Genomic DNA, 20,732 nt, shown 5'->3' with positions numbered 1-20,732 from the left:
TTGAATACCTTTTATTTCTTTTTGTTGTCTGATTGCTGTTGCTAGGACTTCTAGTACTACGTTGAACAATAGTGGCGAGAGTGGGCATCCTTGACGTGTTCCTGATCTTAAGGGAAAGGCTCTCAGAGCTTTTCCCCATTGAGGATGATATTCGCTGTGGGTTTTTCATAGATGGGTTTTATGAACTTGAGGAAATGTTCCCTCTATCCCTATACTCTGAAGAGTTTTAATCAGGAAAGGATGTTGTATTTTGTCAAATGCTTTTTCTGCATCAATTGAGAGGACCATATGGTTCTTCTCCCTCCTCTTTTTTTTTTAAGATTTTATTTATTTATTTGAGAGAGAGAATGAGATAGAGAGAGAGCATGAGAGGGGGGAGGGTTAGAGGGAGAAGCAGACTCCCCGCTGAGCAGGGAGCCCGATGCGGGACTCGATCCCAGGACTCCAGGATCATGACCTGAGCTGAAGGCAGTCGCTTAACCAACTGAGCCACCCAGGCGCCCCTTCTCCCTCCTCTTATTAATGTGTTCTATCACATTGATCGATTTGCAAATGTTGAACCACCCTTGCATCCCGGGGATAAATCCCACTTGGTCGTGGTGGATGATCCTTTTAATGTATTGTTGGATCCTATTAGCTAGGATTTTGTTGAGGACTTTGGAATCCATATTCATCAGGGATATCGGTCTGAAATTCTCCTTTTTGATGGGGTCTTTGCCTGGTTTGGGGATTAAGGTAATGCTGGCCTCATAGAATGAGTTTGGAAGTTTTCCTTCTGTTTCTATTTTTTGAAACAGCTTCAGTAGAGTAAGTGTTATTTCTTCTTTGAATGTTTGGTAGAATTCCCCAGGGAATCCATCAGGCCCTGGACTCTTGTTTTTTGGGAGGTTTTTGATCACTGCTTCAATCTCATTACTGGTTATTGGCCTATTTAGGTTGTCAATTTCTTCCTGTTTAGTCTTGGCAGCTTATAGGTTTCCAGGAAGGCCTCCATTTCATCCAGATTGCTCAGTTTATTGGCATATAGTTGTTGATACCAATTTCTAATAATTGTTTCTATTTCCTTGGTGTTAGTTGTGATCTCTCCTCTTTCATTCATAATTTTATTAATTTGGGTCCTTCCTCTTTTCTTTTAGAGAAGTCTGGCCAATGGTTTATCGATCTTATTAATTCTTTAAAAGAACAAGCTTCTAGTTTCGTTGATCTGATCTACTGTGTTTCTGGTTCCTAATTCATTGATCTCTGCTCTAATTTTAATTATTTCTCTTCTAATGCGTGGCTTAGGCATGGTTTGTTGCTTTTTCTCTAGTTCTTTAAGGTGTAGAGTCAGTTGGTGAATTTGGGATTCTTCTATTTTTTTGGGTGAGGCTTGGATGGCTATGTATTTCCCCCTTAGGACCGCCTTTGCAGTATCCCATAGGTTTGGGACCGATGTGTTTTCGTTCTCATTGATTTCCATGAATTGTTTAAGTTCTTCTTTGATTTCCTGGTTGACCCGAAGATTCTTGAGTAGAGTGGTCTTTAGCTTCCCAGTGTTTGAATTTCTGCCAAATTTTTGCTTGTGATTGAGTTCCAGTTTCAAAGCATTGTGGTCTGAGAATATGCAGGAATAATCTCAATCTTTTTGTATCGGTTGAGACCTGATTTGTGACCCAGTATGTGGTCTATTCTGGAGAAAGTTCCATGTCCGCTCTAGAAGAATGAGTATTCTGTTGTTTTAGGGTGGAATGTTCTGTAAATATCTATGAGGTCCATCTGGTCCAATGTATCATTCAAAGCTCTTGTTTCCTTGTTGATTTTCTGCTTAGATGATCTGTCCATTGCTGAGAGTGGAGTACTGAGGTCTCCTATAATTAACGTATTGTTATCAATATGACTCTTTATTTTGGTTAACAGTTGGCTTATGTAGATGGCTGCTCCCATGTTGCGGCCATAGATATTTACAATTGTTAGATTTTCTTGTTGGAAAGACCCTTTAAGAATGATAAAGTGTCCTTCTGTGTTTCTAATTACAGACTTTAGTTTAAAATCTAATTTGTCTGATATAAGCATTGCTACCCCAGCTTTCTTTTGAGGTCTGCTGGCATGGAAGATGGATCTCCATCCCTTCACTTTCAGTCTGGATGTATCTTTAGGTTCAGAATGAGTCTCTTGTAGGCAGCATATGGATGGGTCCTGTCTTTTTATCCAATCTGCAACCCTGTGCCGTTTTATGGGAGCATTTAGGCCATTCACATTGAGAGTGATTATTGAAAGATATGAATTTATTGTCATCATGTTGCCTGTGAAGACATTGTTTTTATAGATTGTCCCTGTAAATTTCTGTTATATATCACTCTTGGGGGCTTTCTCCTTTTATAGAACCCCCCTTAATATTTCTTGCAGGGCCGGCTTAGTGGTAACATTCTTTCAGTTTCTGCCGGTCATGGAAGCTCTGCATCTCTCCATCCATTCTGAATGAAAGCCTTGCCGGATAAAGTATTCTTGGCTGCATGTTCTTCTCATTTAGTACCCTGAATATGTCTTGCCAGGCCTTTCTGGCTTGCCAGGTCTCTGTGGATAGGTCTGACGTTATTCTGATGTTCCTCCTTCTGTACGTAAGGAATCTCTTCCCCCTAACTGCCCTTAAGATGGTTTCCTTGGTTCTAAGATTTGCAAGTTTTACTATTACATGCTGGGGTGTTGGCCTGTTTTCCTTGATCTTGGGAGGGGTCCTCTCTGCCTCTAGGACTTGAATGTTTGTTTCATTTCCCCAGATTAGGGAAGTTCTCAGCTACAGTTTGCTCAAATACGTCTTCTAGTCCTCTCTCTCTCTCCACTCCCTCTGGGATTCCAATTATTCTGACATTGGAATGCTTCATGGTGTCACTTATTTCTCTGATTGTATTTTCATGGATTCTGAGTTGTTCTTCCCTGGCCTCCTCTTTTCCCTTTTTATCTATTATATTGTCTTCCAGGTTGCTTATTTGTTCTTCTGCCTCAGTTACTCTAGCTGTTAGATTATCTAGATTGGATTGGATCTCACTGATAGCATTTTTAAGTTCTGCCAATTCAGCTTTCATTTCTGCCCTTAGAGACTCTATGTTGCCATTAACTGATTTCTCCATTCTAGCCATTGTCTTCACAATTGCTAGCCTGAATTCCATCTCCGACATCTTGGTTTTATCTGCATCCATTTGTAAATCTGCAGCATAAGTCATAATCTCTGAGTCTTTTCTATTTTGGGGGCTCCTCCTCCTAGTCATTCTCTTGATGGGTGTTTGAGGAAATGTATAGAGTCCAAATTATTGACCAGAACCCAAGCAAGATGCACCTGTTTTCTTGGGACCTTAGGGTTGCTGGCCTCTTGTTTTCCCAGCCTGTCTTCTGTAGGAGGGGCCTGCGCACTGTTACTCAGGCAACCCTGTTTGGGCGGAGTTGCCCTGACCCCCTGTGGCGGGCGATGGGCTCAGCGGGAATCAGTTTTTGGGGCTTTTGTACTCTGGCGGCTTTCCCTGGTGGCTTTCCGCATCTCTTCTGCGAGTCGGAGCAGAAGAGACTGTTTCCAACCCTCTGCCTCAGAGCAGAGAGACCACAGTCTGTGCTTCAGTGAGCTCTCCAGGCCACATCGTCTCCGTTTCTGTCCGTGCTGGTATAAACTGCAGCATCCCGGGTTGTGCGCCCCTCTGCAGCACACCCAATCCTGCCTCCAGGTCGGGTCACATCTCTGCCCTTTGTGCTTCTAAAACTGCCAGCTGCTCCCAGTTCGCCCGCATGACCCCGCTTCTCTGGGTTTGCCCTAAAGTCCTTTCCCAGCCGCTACGGGTCTGTGAGTCTGTGCCCCGTCCCCAGCGCACGAGGCTGTCGCTCACCGGCAGTGTAGGATCCCCACGGCCAGGCACCCTCCCGCTGCCGTTTATCCTCCGATATCTGCCTGCGGAATCACGGCTCCCCGCTTCGTACCTCAAAACCAACCACCTGCGATATTCTGTTTGTAGAGATCCAGATCTTACATCTCAGGCTGATATCGTGGGTGCTCAGAGTCGTCTGGTAGATATCCAGCTCAATTCCGGGGACCAGCTGAAATAGGGTCCCCTACTCCTCTGCCATCTTTCCTCTAGTTACTTCTTTATAGATACACTTAGACACACATGAGGTATCTCTGGGCAAATATACAGGACACTGAAAGCACTCACTGCTCAGGGAGAACTGGGTGACTGGGAGAAAAATGCTGCCCTCTGCACATATCCTTGTGAACCTTTTGAAGTCTGAACCATGTGAATGTAGCACATCTATTCAAAATATTTAGAAAAATGAAGTTACTGATAATCTTCCCAACTATGTGTGAATATTTACTTGACAAACAGAATAGAGAAACTATTGTAAATATCATCTGTCTGGGAAAATTTAGTTTATTTGCACATACCTGGCATTCTGTTTCATTAGCTATTGTTGTCTTCAAGTCATCTTGTTTACTTATGATCTTCTGTAGCTAAAAAAATAGCAAACATGAATTCAGCTGTGTGACTACTGGACTGTTCAAAATAGCCTAAGAAACAGATGCTAAGTTTTCATTATAAAATATGTATTAATTGTTAAATATTAACTTAAATTCTTTCTGCATTATAGCTAATATTGTTACTTATTTTTTCTTAAATCATGTAAGAATCATAGGAGTACTTACATTATTACAATTTGAATCATTTTTTTCTCCTAAGAAAGCTAGTTTACTTAACACACACATATTCCAAAGCCATTACTCTACAAAAACTTCATGATTACCCTCATTCTTCAAGAGAATTTTGATTCATAATTAATGTTTTGTATCATCAATAGTTTATGGCCACATTTTTAAGTATATAGCTTTTTTTTTTTTAAGGGGGGGTTAGAGAAAGCGGGAGAGAGAATCTTTTTTTTTTTTTTTTTTTAGAGATAGAGAGAGAGAGATAATCTTTACACACGCTCTACACCCAGAGTGGAGCCTGACTTGGGGCTTGATCTCATAACTCTGAGATCTGACCTGAGTGGAAATCAAGAGTTGGTTGCTTAACTGATTGAGTCACGCAGGTGCCCCTCAAGTATATAGCTGTTCAAAAGCTACTTATCCCATAAAAAAATGGTCTTCTTCCCCTTATGCATTTATAAAGCATCACAATAATTTTTTTTAAAAGATTTTATTTTATTTATTTATTTGAGAGAGTGAGAGAGCACGAGAGAGCAGGAGCAGGGTGAGGCACAGGGGGAGAGGCAGAGAATCCCAAGCGGACTCTGAGCTGAGCCCGGAGCCCCAATCGGGGCTTGATCTCACAACCCTGAGATCCTGACCTGAGCTGAAACCAAGAGTTGGATACTTAACCAACTGAGCCATCCAGGTGCCACAAGCATCAAAATAATTTAACAACCTACATTTCTGCCAATTATAAAATTGTCAATAGTGCTCTGAGACTGAATACTTTTAAAAACCTACCTTTCAGGGTCATTTGTACCAATCCTCATATGGAAAGCAAATAAAAAAAAAAGTTTTTAAAAAATTAAATGTAGACAAAATCTGAAACTTTGGATTCAAATGAATTAGGAGACAAACCTTCACTCATTTTTTTCTAGGCTACTTCTTTATTAATAGTTTGAAAATTGCTCCAACTAAATTCCAAATTAATTATCTCAAGCTTGGCTGCCCCTATTATGTTTGTTTTAGGCAATGGTTTATCTCTAGTTCTCTTAGTCCCTCAAGCTTTTCCACATCTCCCCCACAATTATTTTAAGGAAAAAGTGTTGAAAAGTTTTATATTTGCTTTATCCTTATTTTTTAAGTTGACAATCAAATATATAATTCCAAGTTCAATACCTTTCTCCCCTTGCTTACTGTGTCTCCTTTAAAAATTTCTATGATGGAAAATTTCAAACACAGCAAAGTGAAGAGAACTCTGTAATAAACCACATAATCTTTAGCTTCAAGTTATCAGTATTCTGCCATTCTTGGTTTATTTATCCTTCTACCCATTCCCAGTTCCTTCTCAATTGTTACTATTTATAGCTCTTGAGGAAAAATTTATATACACTAAATGTACAAATCATAGCCATACAATTTTGACAAATGGATATACCTGAGTAACCCATCCTCCTATCCTGGAATAGAACATTTCTATTTTCTCAGAAGTTATTTTTGTCCCTTCCCAGTCAATCCTTTCTCTCTGCATCCTTACAAAGAATAACAGAGTTCTAGTTTCCTTTCCCCATTAAATGAGTTTCACTTAGTTTAAAAATTCAAATAAATTATATCAAATGGTACGTATTCTTTTGTGCTATCATCTACTCTGCATAATGATTTTGAGATTCATTCATGTTTGCATATAAGTAGTCTGTTCTTATTTATTGTTGAGCTGTATCACACTGTATAAATATATCACTATTTATCCATTCACTTGTTGACGGATGTTTGCACTGTCTCTAGTTTTTGACTACTGTTGAATCAAGCTACCATAAATTTTTTTTTCAGCTTTACTGAGGTATACTTAATATACAAAAAATTGCACACAGTAATGTATACTTTTTTTTTTTAATGTATACATTTTGATGAGTTTGGACACATGCATACATCTGAGATACATTAAGGTAATAAATATATCCATCACCTCCAAAAGATTTGTGTGTTTTCTTTTTCCTTTGGTGTAAGAACACTTAGCATGTGATGTACCTTCTTAAGTTTTTAGGTGTACAACACTGTACTCTTAACTACATGCACTATGTTGTACAGCAGATCTCTGCCATAAGCTTTCTTATATAATTCTCTTGTTTTTTTGTGGACATATTTTAATTTCTCCCAGATGAATTCCTAGGAAGGGAACAATTAAGTCCTTCTTAATTTTAAATTATTAAGTTGTTGAGTTCTTTATATATTCTAGATACAAGTCCTTTGTCAGATACCTGCTTGGAAAATATTTTCTCCCATCCTATAGTTTGCCTATTCATTTTTTTTTTTTTAAGATCTTATTTATTTATTTGACAGAGAGAGACACAGCAAGAGAGGGAACACAGGCAGGGGGAGTTGGAGAGGGAGAAGCAGGTTTCCTGCTGGGCAGGGAGCCTGATGCAGGGCTCGATCCCAGGACCCTGGGGCCATGACCTGTGCCTAAGGCAGACACTTAACGACTGAGCCACCCAGGCGCTCTTTGCATATTCATTTTAACAGGTCTCTGAATGAATAAAAGTTTTTGATTTGGACGAAGACTAACTTAATTTTTTTCTTTTGTGGTTATTGCTTAGTGCCTTAAGAAACTCTGAATAACCTAGATCCTGAATATATTCTCTTATGTTTTCTCTCAGAAGCTTAATGGTTTTAGTTTTTATGTTTAGACCTATAATCCATCTCAAATACATTTTTATACAGACACACCTTGCTTTATTGCACTTTGCAGATACTGCATTTTTAAAAATGGAAGATTTGTGTCAATCCTGTACTGAGCAAGGCTCTTGGAATAATTTTCCCAGCAGCATTTGTTCACTTTGTGTTTCTGTGTCACATTTTGGTAATTCTTGTAATATTTCAAGCTTTTTCATTATTTTTATATATGAACTGCTGCAATCTCATGATAAAATTTTAATGGATTAAGAATTACTTCTTATGAATGAACACAGAAAGTGGTTTCTTGAAATGGAATCCACTCCTGGAGAAGATTGTTGAAATGACAAAAAAGGATTTAGAATATTACATAAACTTAACTGATAAAGTAGTCAGCAGGGTTTGAGAGGACTGACTCCAATTTTGAAAGAAGTTCTACTGTGGGTAAAATGCTATCAAACAGCATCATATGCTAGAGAGAAATCATTTGTGAAAGGAAGATTCAATCAATGAGGCAAACTCCACTGTCTTAATAAATTGCCACAATCACCCCAACTTCCAGCAACTACCACCCTGATCAATCAGCAACCATAAACATTGATACATGACCCTAAAAAAGATTACCACTCACTGAAAGCTCAGGTGATGGTTAGCATTTTTTAGCAATAAAGTATTTTTTAATTAAAGTATGTGCACTGGTTTTTCAGACATAATGATACTGCACACTTAACAGACTATGGTATAGTATAAACATAACTTTTATATGCACTAGGAAACCAAAAAATTCATTTGACTCGTTTTATTGTGGTGGTCTGGAACTAAACCTGTGGTAACTCCAAGTTATGCCTATATATGCTTTGAGGCAGGGGTTATAACTAATTTTTTTTTCATATACACATCCAATTGTTTTAGTGTCATTTATTGAAAATTAAGCAACCGTGTAGGGATTCTTTATTATCTTCCACTGATCTATTTACCCATCCTTAGATCAGTATCACAGCGTCACCATCACTGTAGCTTTGTGCTAAGTCAAAGTCGGGTAGTGTGAGTTACCCAGATTAGCTCTTTTTCTCAAGATTGATTTGAGTGTTCTTAGGTCCCCTGTTTTTACATATACACTTTAAAATCAGCTTGTTAATTTCTACAGAAAAAGCCTGCTGGGATTTTGCTTGGGAAGTTAAATCTTTAGACCAATTTGGGAAGAAATGACATCTTAACACTACTGAATCTTTTAACCATTAACATGGTATATTCCTCCATTTATTTAAGTTTCTTGAATTTCTATTGGCAATGTCTGAAGTTTCTGGTGAATGCTTCTGTTATATTTATTTCTACTTACTTTATGTTATTTGATACCATCTAGAGGAGAACTGATTTTATTTTTTAATTTTTAAAATTTTATTATGTTACGTTAGTCACCATACAATACACCATTGGTTTTTGATGTAGTGATCCACGATGGAGAACTGATTTTAATTTCATTTTCCAACTATTTGCTACTAGTATGTAGAAATACAATTGATTTCTCCATATTGACATTCTACATTGAGAACTTCCTAAATTTGCTTTTGGTTCTAGCAGCTTTACTTTCTTGTTGATATCTGTGAATAAAGTCAGATTTACTTCTTCCCTTCCAGTCTCTTTATTCTCCCCCCAATTGTACCGCTATTAGAATCTTCAGTAAAATGTTGAACAGAAGAGATAAGAAAATATAGCCTTGCCTTGTTTCTGATCAGAAAGGGACAGCATTCTGTATTTGATCTGTAGCATGATGCCATCTTTAAATTTTTTATAAATGCCCTTTATCAGATTGAAAAAGTTCTCTTTAATTTCAATACTTACAATACTTTGTAAGCATGTAGTGATAGGATCATGTTGAGCTCTCCTTTATTCTGCTGGTATGATGGATTGCACTGATTGATTTTCAATCTTTAAACAAATTTTGTATTCTTTGCATAAATCTCACTTGATTTTGGTGCATTATTTTATATAGTATATAATGTGTTTTGTTCTGATTAGGTGTTTTGTGTCTTTGTTCATGATGAAAGTTGCTCTATAATTTACTTTTCTTGTTAGACCTTTGCCAAGTTTTAGTTATCAGGGATATAAGAGGGAACTGTTCCTTTTTCTTGTACTTTCTGAAAGAGTCTGAAAATTTGGCATTTCTTCTTCCTTAAATACTTGATAGATTTCACCAGTAAAACCATCTGGGCCTGGACATTTCTTTGTGGGAAAGTTTTTGATAACAAATTCAATGCCTTTGTTAAAGGGCTATTCAGATTTCTATCTCTTGTTAGTTTTGGTAAGTTTTTTTTTAAAGGCATTTGTCCAGTTCATCTGAGTTATCAAATTTACAGTCACATATGAATAAGCTGTTCACAATATTCCATTTCAATTCTTCTGATATTTGCAGAATCTGTGGTGATATTTCTTTTTTATTTCTAACACTGGTAATTGGACCCTCTTAAAGTACTAAAATTAGATCCAGTACTGAAAATTCTTCAAAATTTATCATACAGAAAACAATTTAAAAATACAAATAGATGTTATCCATAGTGATTGTAAGTTTTTGTACAGAATTTTAAAAATTATATCTTTTATTATGACATTTAATATAGTTGTTACAATCTTCACAGTCATTGAATAATTACAAATAAAACAAAGCAAATAAGATTAGTTCATTGACATGAGAATTTCTTAGGAGGCTTTTTACAACATTGGCTTATTCCAATATGGTGTGGAATTTAGAAGAACAAGGTTCTGTCCTAAAGTTCTATCCAAGTGGGTATGGTATGAGATAAAGCTTGCCATGTTAAGAAATACTGAATGTTGGCAAGGATGCAGAGAAAAAGGAACTCTTGTGCGCTGTTGGTAGGGATGTAAACTGGTACATCCACTGTGTAAAATGGTATGGAGGTACCTCAAAAAATTAAAGATAGAAATAACACATAACCCAATAATTCCACCACTGGGTATTCAAAGAAAACAAAAACATTAATATGAAAAGACATATGGACCCCTATGTTTATTGCATTATTTACAATAGCCAAGACACAGAAGCGACCTAAGTGTCCATCTATAGATGAATTGATAAAGATATGGAATATTACATAGCCACAAAAAAAGGTGAGATCTTGCCATTTGTGATGACCTACAGGATATTAGGCTAAGTGAAATAAGTCAGAGAAAGACAAATATCATATGATTTTAATTGTATGTGGAACCCAGAAAACAAATGAATAAACAAACAAACAAAAAGCAGAATCAGTCCTATACACAGAATAAATCAATGGTTGTCAGAGGAGAGGTCAGTGGAGTGGGCAAAATGGGTGAAGGCGAGTGAGAGATACAGGCTTCCAGTTATGGAATGAGTAAGTCACAAAAATAAAACCATAGGGAATATAGTTAATGGTACCATAATAGCATTGCAGGGTGACAGATGGTAACTATACTTAGAGTGAGCACAGCGTAACACAGAGCTGTTGAAGCACTATGTTGTACACCTAAAACTAATGTTAACATTGTGTGTCAACTATACTCTATTTTTAAATAATAAGAATTAAAAAAACCTTGTCACCTTAGAGTCTTACCTAAAACATTTTGGTCTGTACTCAGGGAGAGGGTTATAGCAGGTTTTAATGTACTTTGAAGATTATAGCGCTGTACATTTAGTTCTATAATAAAAGCTCCGTTTGAAAGAGCATAAACATTTTATACTAGCACAGCTGACCCTTGAAAAACACAGGGGTTGGGGTGCTGAACCTGTGCAGCCGAAAATCCATGTGTAACTTTTGAGTCCCCTAAAACTTAATGACTAATAGTCTATTGCTGACTGAAAGCATTACTGATAACATAAGCATATTTTGTATGTGGAGTGTGTTATATACTGTATTCTTAAAGTAAGCTAGAGAAGAGAAAATGTTATTAAGAAAATCATAAGGAAGAGGAAATACATTTACAGTACTGTACTATAAAAATATCTGCATCTAACTGGACCTGTGCAGCTCAAAACCATGTTGTTCAAGGGTCAACTGTATTCTCTTATGCCAAAAGGACTCTCTGGTTTTAAGACAGTTTTAAAATTGCTGTACATGATACTGATTCATGATAGCAATATAGTAAGTGCCTATCATGTAATGAAAGTGTTGTTCTAAGTGTTGGGAATATAGCAGTTAAGGACAGATAATATCCTTGCTGTCATGAAACTTACATTCTAATGGTCTAGAGATAACAAACAGTGAACAAATAAGAGAATTTCAAATATGACTAGTATTTCAAAGTATGACAATACTAAGATAAAATAAAAGTAGGGTAAAAGGATTCTGAGACTGCTGGGTATGGATTACTGTTAGATAGGTTTATTCCGTGTGGTTCTTTGTGAGAACAGGACATTTGGGCTGAGATCTGAATGGTAAAAGCTACAGAAGGAATGGGAAAAGGACATTCCAGGCAGAGGGAAGAAAAAGTTTGTGGAAGAAATAGGGATGTTTTGAGAGAAACAGAAAGAAGGTAAAGTGGTCATAATATATAAGTGGTAAAAGAAGGAGGAGGACACATTCACCAAATACAAATTCTATGATTAAAAAAGTACTGCCAAGTTGACTATTTAAATTTATATCGATCCATATTTCCAATTACAGGCTGAAAATGAAGAAATGTATGTAGGATTGATTTAACTTATTTTTGCTTTCAGAATCATGTTAGTTTAAATTCTGAAACAAGAATATTATCCCCAAATCAAGAAGAATAAATCTACTGAAAGCTTTTATATTTACTTAATAATAACACTAGCACGTATATTTGGCATGATAAAATTATACCACTACTATATTAAGAGCACAATCCTTCCTGCCAGTATGAAATCAGTGTGAAATAAAAGGACCACCTAAGGAGAAATTCACACTAGTAAACAGACAATGTCATTAAGGTATTGTTTAAAGAAATTGCACTAAAACCCTGGCACTTAGCCCAAATAAGCAGATGTGCCATCTATCAAGGTAAAGATTAAATGTATTAACTATTGCTGGCTTTGATCACCACTATATTGTTTGTTATTATCTGACAGAAAATAGCTTATACAGATAGTTGCTATTTTACTTGTTCTTGGGATAGAGAAGTAAGCAATTACTTCAATAGTTTCTAGATCTGGATATTAATAAAACATGAATGTACTGCATAACACAAAAGACACCAACGGAGGCAATTTATATTTTAGGACATTTCCAAAAGAATTTATATTAACATATTTCATCATTACTTTTGTATTTGCTGTTCAAATCACTTTGCTATATTTATGTTTTGGGTATTAAAGTAATTTTCATTACCTATTCTCATGCATTAGCACTTATGGTAGGAAAAGCAATAAATAAAATTTACTGGAGAAACATTCAGATAATCTACAAAACAAAACAAAACAAAAAACCCATGCCCTTTAAGTATGTTCTTCTTTTTTTTAAAGATTTTATTTATTTATTTGACAGAGAGAGACACAGCAAGAGAGGGAACACAAGCAGGGGGAGTGGGAGAGGGAGAAGCAGGCTTCCTGCTGAGCAGGGAGCCCGATGCGGGGCTCGATTCCAGGACCCTGGGATCATGACCTGAGGCAAAGGCAGACGCTTAACGACTGAGCCATCCAGGTGCCCCTAAATATGTTCTTCTAATCTGAGAAGAACTGCTAGGTTTGTTCAATAAAATTTCAAATGTAAGATGTTACATACTTAGGTTTCCTAATATAATGACCACGGAAATAAAATAATTATTCAAGTAATTAATGTAAGTGAGCTTTTACTCTATGCTGTAATTTTTAAAGTTGAGGTCACATATGATCTTACTCATATGTAGAATTTAAGAAACAAAAGAAATGAGCAAAAGGAAAAAAAAAAAGAGAGAGACAAACCAAGAAACAATCTCTTAACACATGATGGTTACCAGAGGGGAGGTGGGTGGGGGTTTGGGGGAAACAGGAGATGGGGATTAAAAAGTACACTTCTCATGATGGAAAAATAAATTGAGGTATAATTGACATATGACATATTAATTTCAGGTATACAACATAATGATCTGATATTTATATATGTTATGAAATGATCACCACAATAAATCTAGTTTTCCCCTGTCACCATACTGTTACATAATATGCAAATACAATGCTATTGAGTATAGTCACCATGTTATATATCATATACCCATGACTTACTTATCTCATGCCTGAAAGTTTGTACCTCTTGATCTCTTTCTCCCATTTTACTCATCTCCCCTAACCACTCTCCTCTGGCAACCACCAATCTGTTCTCTACATCTAGGAGTTTTGTTTTGTTTGTTCGTGTTTTGTTTTTTTTAGATTCCATGTATAAGTAAAATCATGTTATTTGTCTTTCTCTGACTGACTTATTTCACTAAGCATAAGCATATCCTAAAGGTCCATCCATGTTGACACAAATGGCAAGATTGCCTTCTTTATCATGGCTGAGTAAAATTGCATCACATATACATACAACTTCTTTATCCATTCATCCGCTGATGAACATTTTAGTTGTTTCCATATCTTGGCTATAGTGAATGATGCTGAGACAAACAGAGGGGTAGAGATATCTTTTTGAATTAGTGTTTTCATTTTCTTGGGATACTCAGAAGTAGAACTGCTGGATCATATGATAATTCTATTTTTAGTTTTTTGAAGATCCTCCATACTGTTTTCCATAGTGGCTGCACCAATTTACATTCCCACCAACAGTGCACAAGAGCTCCCTTTCTCTATATCCTTGCCAACACTTGTTATTTCTTATCTTTCTGATAATAGCCACTCTGACAGGTGTGAAGTGGTAACTCCTTGTGGTTTAGATTTGTGGTTTTCTGATAATTAGTGATGTTGAGCATCTTATCATGTGTCTGTTGTTCATCCGTATGTCTTATTTGAAAAAAAAGCTTATTCAGATCCTCTGCTCATTTTCGAAAACAGATTGTTTGCTTTTGTTGTGTGTTGAATTGAAGGAGTTCTTTACATGTTTTGGATATTAACCTCTTACCAGGTAAATGATTTGCAAATATTTTCTCCCAGTCGAAAGACTGTCTTTTCATTGTGTTGGTTTCCTTTCCATGCAGAAACTTTGTAGTTTGATGCAATCCATTTATGCCTTGTTGCCAACACCTTTGTGGTAAGATCCAAAAAAATATAGCTAAGAGCAATGTCAAGGATCTAACTGCCTATGTTTTCTTCTAGAAGTTTTATAAGTTTTGGTCTTCAAGTCTTTAATCCATTTTGAGTCAATTTTGTGTGTGGTGAAAGAGAGTGGTATAGCTTCATTCTTTTGCATATAGCTGTCCAGTTTTCCCTGTACCATTTACTGAAGAGATTGTCCTTTCCCAATTTTTATATTCTTGCCTCCTTTGTCATCATTTAATTGACCATATATGCATGGCTTTATATCTGGGATCTTTATACTCTCTCATCGGTCTTTGTGTCTGCTTTTATGCCAGTATTATACTGTAGATTTGTAATGGTTTGAAATCAGGCAGCGTGATGCTTCTAGCTTTTTCTTTTTTCAAGATTGCTTTGGCTATTAGGAATCTTCTGTGGCTCCAAACAAATTTTAGGACAGTTCTATTTCTGTGAAAAATGTCACCGGAATTTTGGTAGGGACTGCATTCAATTTATAGATTGCTTTGGGTAATATGGACATTTTAACAATATTAATTCTTCCAATTCATGAGCATGGAATGTTTTTCCATTTATTTGTGTCTTCTTCAATTCCTTTCATTAATGTATTGTAGTTTTCAGATTACAGTTCTTTCACCTCCTTGGTTAAGTGTATTTCCAGGTATTTTATTCTTTTTGATGCAATTTTAAATAGAATTGTTTTCTTAATTTTTCTGATAGTTCATTGTTAGTATATAAAAACACCAACAGATTCCTGTGCATTGATTTTTTTATCCTCAACTTTACTGAATTTGTTAGTTCTGACAGCTTTTTGGTGGAGTCTTTAGGGTTTTTCTATACATAAAATAGTGTTGTTCACAAATTGTGGCAGTTTTGCTTCTTCCTTTCTAATTTGGATGCCTTTTATTTCTTTTTTCTTGCCTAACTGCTCCAGCTAGGACTTCCAGTACTATGTTGAATAAAAATAGTAATCATGGGCATCCTTACCTTATTCCTGATCTTAGTGGGAAAACTTTCAGCTTCTTACCATTAAGCATGATATTGGCTGTGGGTTTGTAATGTATGGCCTTTATTATGTTGAGGAAGGGTCTCTCTATACACACTTTGTAGAGACTTTTTATCTTAAATTTATGTTTTTTGTTAAATGTTTTTTCTGCATCTGTTGAGAGGATTGTATGATTTTTATCCTTCATTTTGTTGATGTGGTGTACTATGCTGACTGATTTACAGATGCTGAAACATCCCTGCATCCCTGGAATAAATCCCATTTCAACATGGCATATGTTCTTTTTAGTGTATTATTGAATTCAGTTTGATAATATTTTGTTGAGGATTTTTGCATCTATGTTCATCGGGGATATTGGCCTATAATTTTTTTTTTTTTTTTGCGGTGTCCTTGTTTGGTTTTAGTATGAGAATAATGTTGGTCTTGTAAAATAAGTTTGGAAGCATTCCCTCTTCTTCAATTTTTTAAAAGAGTTTCAGAAGTACAGGTATTAAATGTTCCTTGAGTGTTTGGTAGAACTCACCAGTAAAGCCATCTGGTCCTGGATATTTGTTTGTTGGAAAGTTTCTGATAACTGATTCAATCTCTGTACTGGTAATTCATCTATTCAGATTTTCTATTTCTTCATCAAGGTAGTATGTTTCTAGGAACTTCTCCATTTATTCTAGTTGTCCAGTTTCATGGAGTATAATTCTTCATAGAAGTCTCTTATGATCCTTTCTATTTCTGTGGTATCAGATGTAACTTCCCTTCTTTCATTTATTTGAGGATTCTTTTTTTTTCTTGATGAGGCTATCCAAAGGCTTGTCAATTCTGTAGTTCTCTTCAAAGAACCAGCTCTTAGTTTTACTGATTTCATCTACTGTCTTTTTAGTCTCTATTTCATTTCTGCTCTGATTTTAGTTATTTTTTTCCTTCGAATTTTGGGTTTCATTTGTTCTTTTTCTAGACCTTTTAGGTGCAAAGTTAGACTGAGATTTTACTTGTTTCTCAAGAGAGGCCTGTATTGCTATAAAGTTCCTTCTTAGAACTGCTTTTGCTTTATCCCACAGATTTTGTTATGTTTGTATTTTCATTTTCATTTGTCTCAAGGCATTTTTTAAAAAATTTTTTCCAAGATATTTTTTTAAATTTCTCCTTTAATTTCTTCATTGACCCATTGGTCGTTCAATAGCATATTGTTCAGTCTCTACACATTTGTGATTTTTCCAGTTTTCTTTGTGATTGATTTCTTCTTTAATACCACAATGTCCTGAAAAGATGCTTGATATAATTTCAATCTTCTTAAATTTGAGAATATCCTGGAGAATGTTCCATGTGCACTTAAGAAGAATGTGTATTCTGCTTCTTTTGGATGGAATATCTGTATATATCCATTAAGCCCATCTGGTCTAATTTTTGTTTAAGGCTGACGTTTACTTATTGACCTTCTGTCTGGATGAGCTCTCCACTGATGTAAGTGGGATATTAAAGTCCTCTACTATTACTGCACTGCTGTCATTTTCACCCTGTTAATATTTGCTTTATATATTTAGGTGCTTCTATGTTCAGTGTACAAATGTTTTATCTTCTTGCTGGACTGAACCCTTTATCATTATGTAATGCCCATCTTTATCTTTTATCACAGTTCGTTTTAAAGTCTAGTCTATTTTGTCTGATGTAAGTAAAACTACCTAGCTTCCTTCTGGTTTCCATTTGTATGAAATATCTTTTTCCATCTCTTCACTTTTCAGTCTGTTTTAGATCTGAAATGAGTCTCTTATAGGCAATATATAGATGGGTCTTTTTTTTAATAACTCAGTCCATTTATGTTTAAAGTAATTATAGATAGGTACTTACGTACTGCCATCTTGTTGATTGTTTTTTGGCTGTTTTGTAGTTCTTCTTTTGTTTCTTTCTTCTTCTCTTGTGGTCTTATGCCCTTTTTTATTTATTTATTTATTTTAAGATTTTATTTATTTATTTGAGACAGAGAGAATGAGAGACAGAGAGTATGAGAGGGAGGAGGGTCAGAGGGAGAAGCAGACTCCCTGCCGAGCAGGGAGCCCGATGCGGGACTCGATCCCGGGACTCCAGGATCATGACCTGAGCCGAAGGCAGTCGCTTAACCGTATGAGCCACCCAGGCGCCCCTCTTATGCCCTTTTTTAGTGTTATGTTTAGATTCCATTCTCATTGTCTTAATCTACTACAGATTTTTGCTTTGTGGTTACCAAGAGGTTTACATGTATCAACCTTTATATATATTTTATATATATATAAATTTTATACTATCAATATATTTTATATTGATAGCAAGTTAAGACTGAATTCTAAAAATTTACATTTTTACTCCCCTCCCCTTGCAGTTTATGTTTTTGATGTCACATTACACATCATTTTATTTTGTATATCCATTAACTAATTGTAGTTATAGTTATTTACTTATTTTTTTACTAATTTTTTCTTTTAACCTTCATGCCAGCATTGTAAGTGATTAGACTATTGTCTTTGTTATATATTTACATTTACCACTGAAATTTTTACTTTTATGTTTTCTTCTTACTAATTAGTTCCCTTTCTTTTCAGATTAAAGAAGTCCCTTAAAATTTCTTGTAAGGCCAGTTTAGTGGTAGTGAACTCCTTTAGTTTTTGCTTGTTTTGAAAATTCTTTATCTTTCCGGGACACCTTGGTGGCTCAGTTGGTTAAGCAGCTGCCTTCGGCTCAGGTCATGATCCCAGGGTCCTGGGATCGAGTTCCGCATCAGGCTCCCCACTCAGCAGGGAGGCTTCTTCTCCTTCTGCCTGCCACTCCTCCTGCTTGTGCTCTCTCTCTGACAAATAAATAAAATCTTAAAAAAAAAAAAATTCTTTATCTTTCCTTCCATTCTGAATGATAACTTCACTGAGTAAAGTATGCTTGGTTGAAAGTTTTTTGCTTTTGGCACTTTGAATATCATGTCATTCCCTTCTGGCCTGTAAAGTTTCTGCTTAAAAATCTGCTGACAGTCCTATGGGGTTTCCCTTGTACATACAAGCTGTTTTTCTCTTGGTGCTTTATGATTCTCCCTATCTTCAAATTTTGACATTTCAACAATAATCTGTCTTGTGGATACCTTTGGGTTCATCTTATTTAGAACTCTTTGTGTTTCCTGGAACTGGATGTTTGTTTCCTTCCCCAGGTTATTGAAGTTTTAAGCCATTATTTTTTCAAATAAATTTTATGTTCCCTTGATCTCGCACTTCTCTTTGGGACTCCTAAATGCGAATGTTGGTTCTGTTGTCCCATAGGTCTCTTAAACTATCTTTACTTTTTAACATTCTTTTTTCTTCTTTTTGCTGCTTTGTTTGGGTGAGTTCCACTGTCCTGTCTTTCAGGTCACTCATCCTTTCTTCATCTAGTCTGCTTTGAACCCCTCTAGTGTATTGTCCAGTTCAGTTATGGTGCTCTTCAGCTCTGTGACTTCTGTCTGGAACTTTCGTATATCTTCTGTCTCTACTGAAGTTCACTCTGTACTCATCCATTCTTCTCACAAGATAGGCAAGCATATTTATGACCATTACTTTAACATTTTATCAGGTAAATTACTTATCTCCATTTCGTTAAGGTGTTTTTCTGGGGTTTTATCTTGTTATTTCATCTGGAACACGTTCCTCTGTTTTTTCATTTCGTTTGACTCTGTATTTGTTTCTATGTATGAGGCAAAACAGCTGTATCTCCATTTTGATGGAGTGGTCATAGGAAGACAGGGAATGTGTTTCAATTGCTGTTTATGCAGTGCCCTGGGAGTGGTAGCCTGCCAAGAATTGTCCCTTCAATTGTTTCAGTCATGTGGGGCCTAGAAATGCAATGCTCCCTGGCCACCAGAGCCAGGCATTTAACGGGCATCCCTTGTGTGGACTGCACATACCTGTCAATTTGGCATGGTAGGACAAGCCCACTGCTGGGTTTAGAAGGGCTGGGCCATGGGAGAGTGCATGGGTGGGGCAAACAGCAGTAGCAAGGTGAAATGGGACTGAAAAAATGGTGCTGTGAGCACCTCCATTATTGAGAGAGTTCTAGCAGATCTGTGGTCCTCCAGCAGATGCTTTAAGATTAGCCAATGAATTTCCTTTACATACAGCCTAAGCACTTTTTAACCTGATACTTAAGTACTGAATCCAAGGGTGAGTCTGTGTATGAGTCTATTAAGACTAGAGTCTCAGTTTTCTACAGCCCTTTGGGTCTCCTGGATGTAAGTCCCATTGGTTTTCAAAGCTGGTTATTTTGGGCCTCATCTCTCCAGTGTAACTTCCAAGAGTTGGAGTTGGGATGCCTGACGTGGGGCTTCAACCCCTTATTCCTCAGGAATACATTCTTATTTGTAAGATCTCTCCCACTTGTGGGTTACCATGCTGGGGGTAAGTTTTTTTTTTGTAAGAACACGTCTCTAACTCTCTTATCTGTTTCCATGTGGCCTTTTTATCCTTTGGTGTGGAGGAGGTGTTCAACTAGTTTTCAGGTCTTTTTCAGAGGGAACTGATCCATATGTAGTTATAGATTTGGTGTATACATGGGAGGAAGTGAGTTTAGGGTTTTTCTACACCCCCATCTTCTCTATGTTGTTATTTTAAATTGACTATATCATGCTTCATGAGTTATCAAGTTTACTGTTTTATTTCTATGATCAGCATAAAGAACCTTGTATCAGCTTAGAAGGTTGACCTTTATAATCTTACACTTAAAAAAAAGTATCAGTGGCATATCCTAACATGCTTTTATTCTTGTTTTCTTAATTCATGAGTTGACCATCTAAGAATTTTCCAAACATTTAAGGAAAAAATTGTCGTATTCAGAAAGTGTTCCATAAATTCAGCATGTTAAGTAATTCTGAGAAAAAGTATCTGAAAACTTTTAAAGTAGATATGCTCAACAATTTCAGGGATAGAGGCTGTATAGGCAGTAAAAGAGACATGCCTAGTCTCTTGCAGTAGGCAACTCTATTTTTCAGTGTGAGAAGAGACCTGAAGACAACAAAGAGAAAAACAACATGCCCTCTATTGTCTTTTTTCAGTTTCATGTTCAGTGTCTCCTTTACAGGCTTTGTCTATTCAGACTTGATTATCATCAAATATTAGAATAGTAAAACAGAACTTTGGTTTGGTTAGTATGACAGTGATATAACCAGAGGCTCTATTATGTCCACTTTATAAAATTACCTCCAACTTTATGAATAAATCTAGGGAGGTATATATAGTGGATAAAGTACTTCTAAGATTTGGTTCCCTATGCTT

General features: G+C 36.2%; 1 protein-coding gene across 3 annotated transcripts in view; it reads right to left on the bottom strand.

The window, feature by feature from the left end:
* MICU2 (mitochondrial calcium uptake 2) overlaps positions 1-20,732 on the bottom strand; it is a 176,186-nt gene that overhangs the window by 39,218 nt on the left and 116,236 nt on the right. For 2 of the 3 annotated variants that reach the window (XM_044913579.1, XM_044913580.1), the window contains one exon: positions 4,406-4,471. The exons of the other annotated variant lie outside the window; for it this stretch is intronic. In XM_044913579.1, coding sequence (XP_044769514.1) covers positions 4,406-4,471 — 66 coding nt within the window. The remainder of the gene's footprint in view (positions 1-4,405; positions 4,472-20,732) is intronic. 3 annotated transcript variants of the gene reach the window in all.

This window comes from Neomonachus schauinslandi, chromosome 3, assembly GCF_002201575.2.
Source record: "Neomonachus schauinslandi chromosome 3, ASM220157v2, whole genome shotgun sequence".
NCBI lineage: Eukaryota > Metazoa > Chordata > Mammalia > Carnivora > Phocidae > Neomonachus > Neomonachus schauinslandi.
Note: the sequence above shows the minus strand (reverse complement) of the source record. Positions and strands in the feature narration are given on the sequence as shown.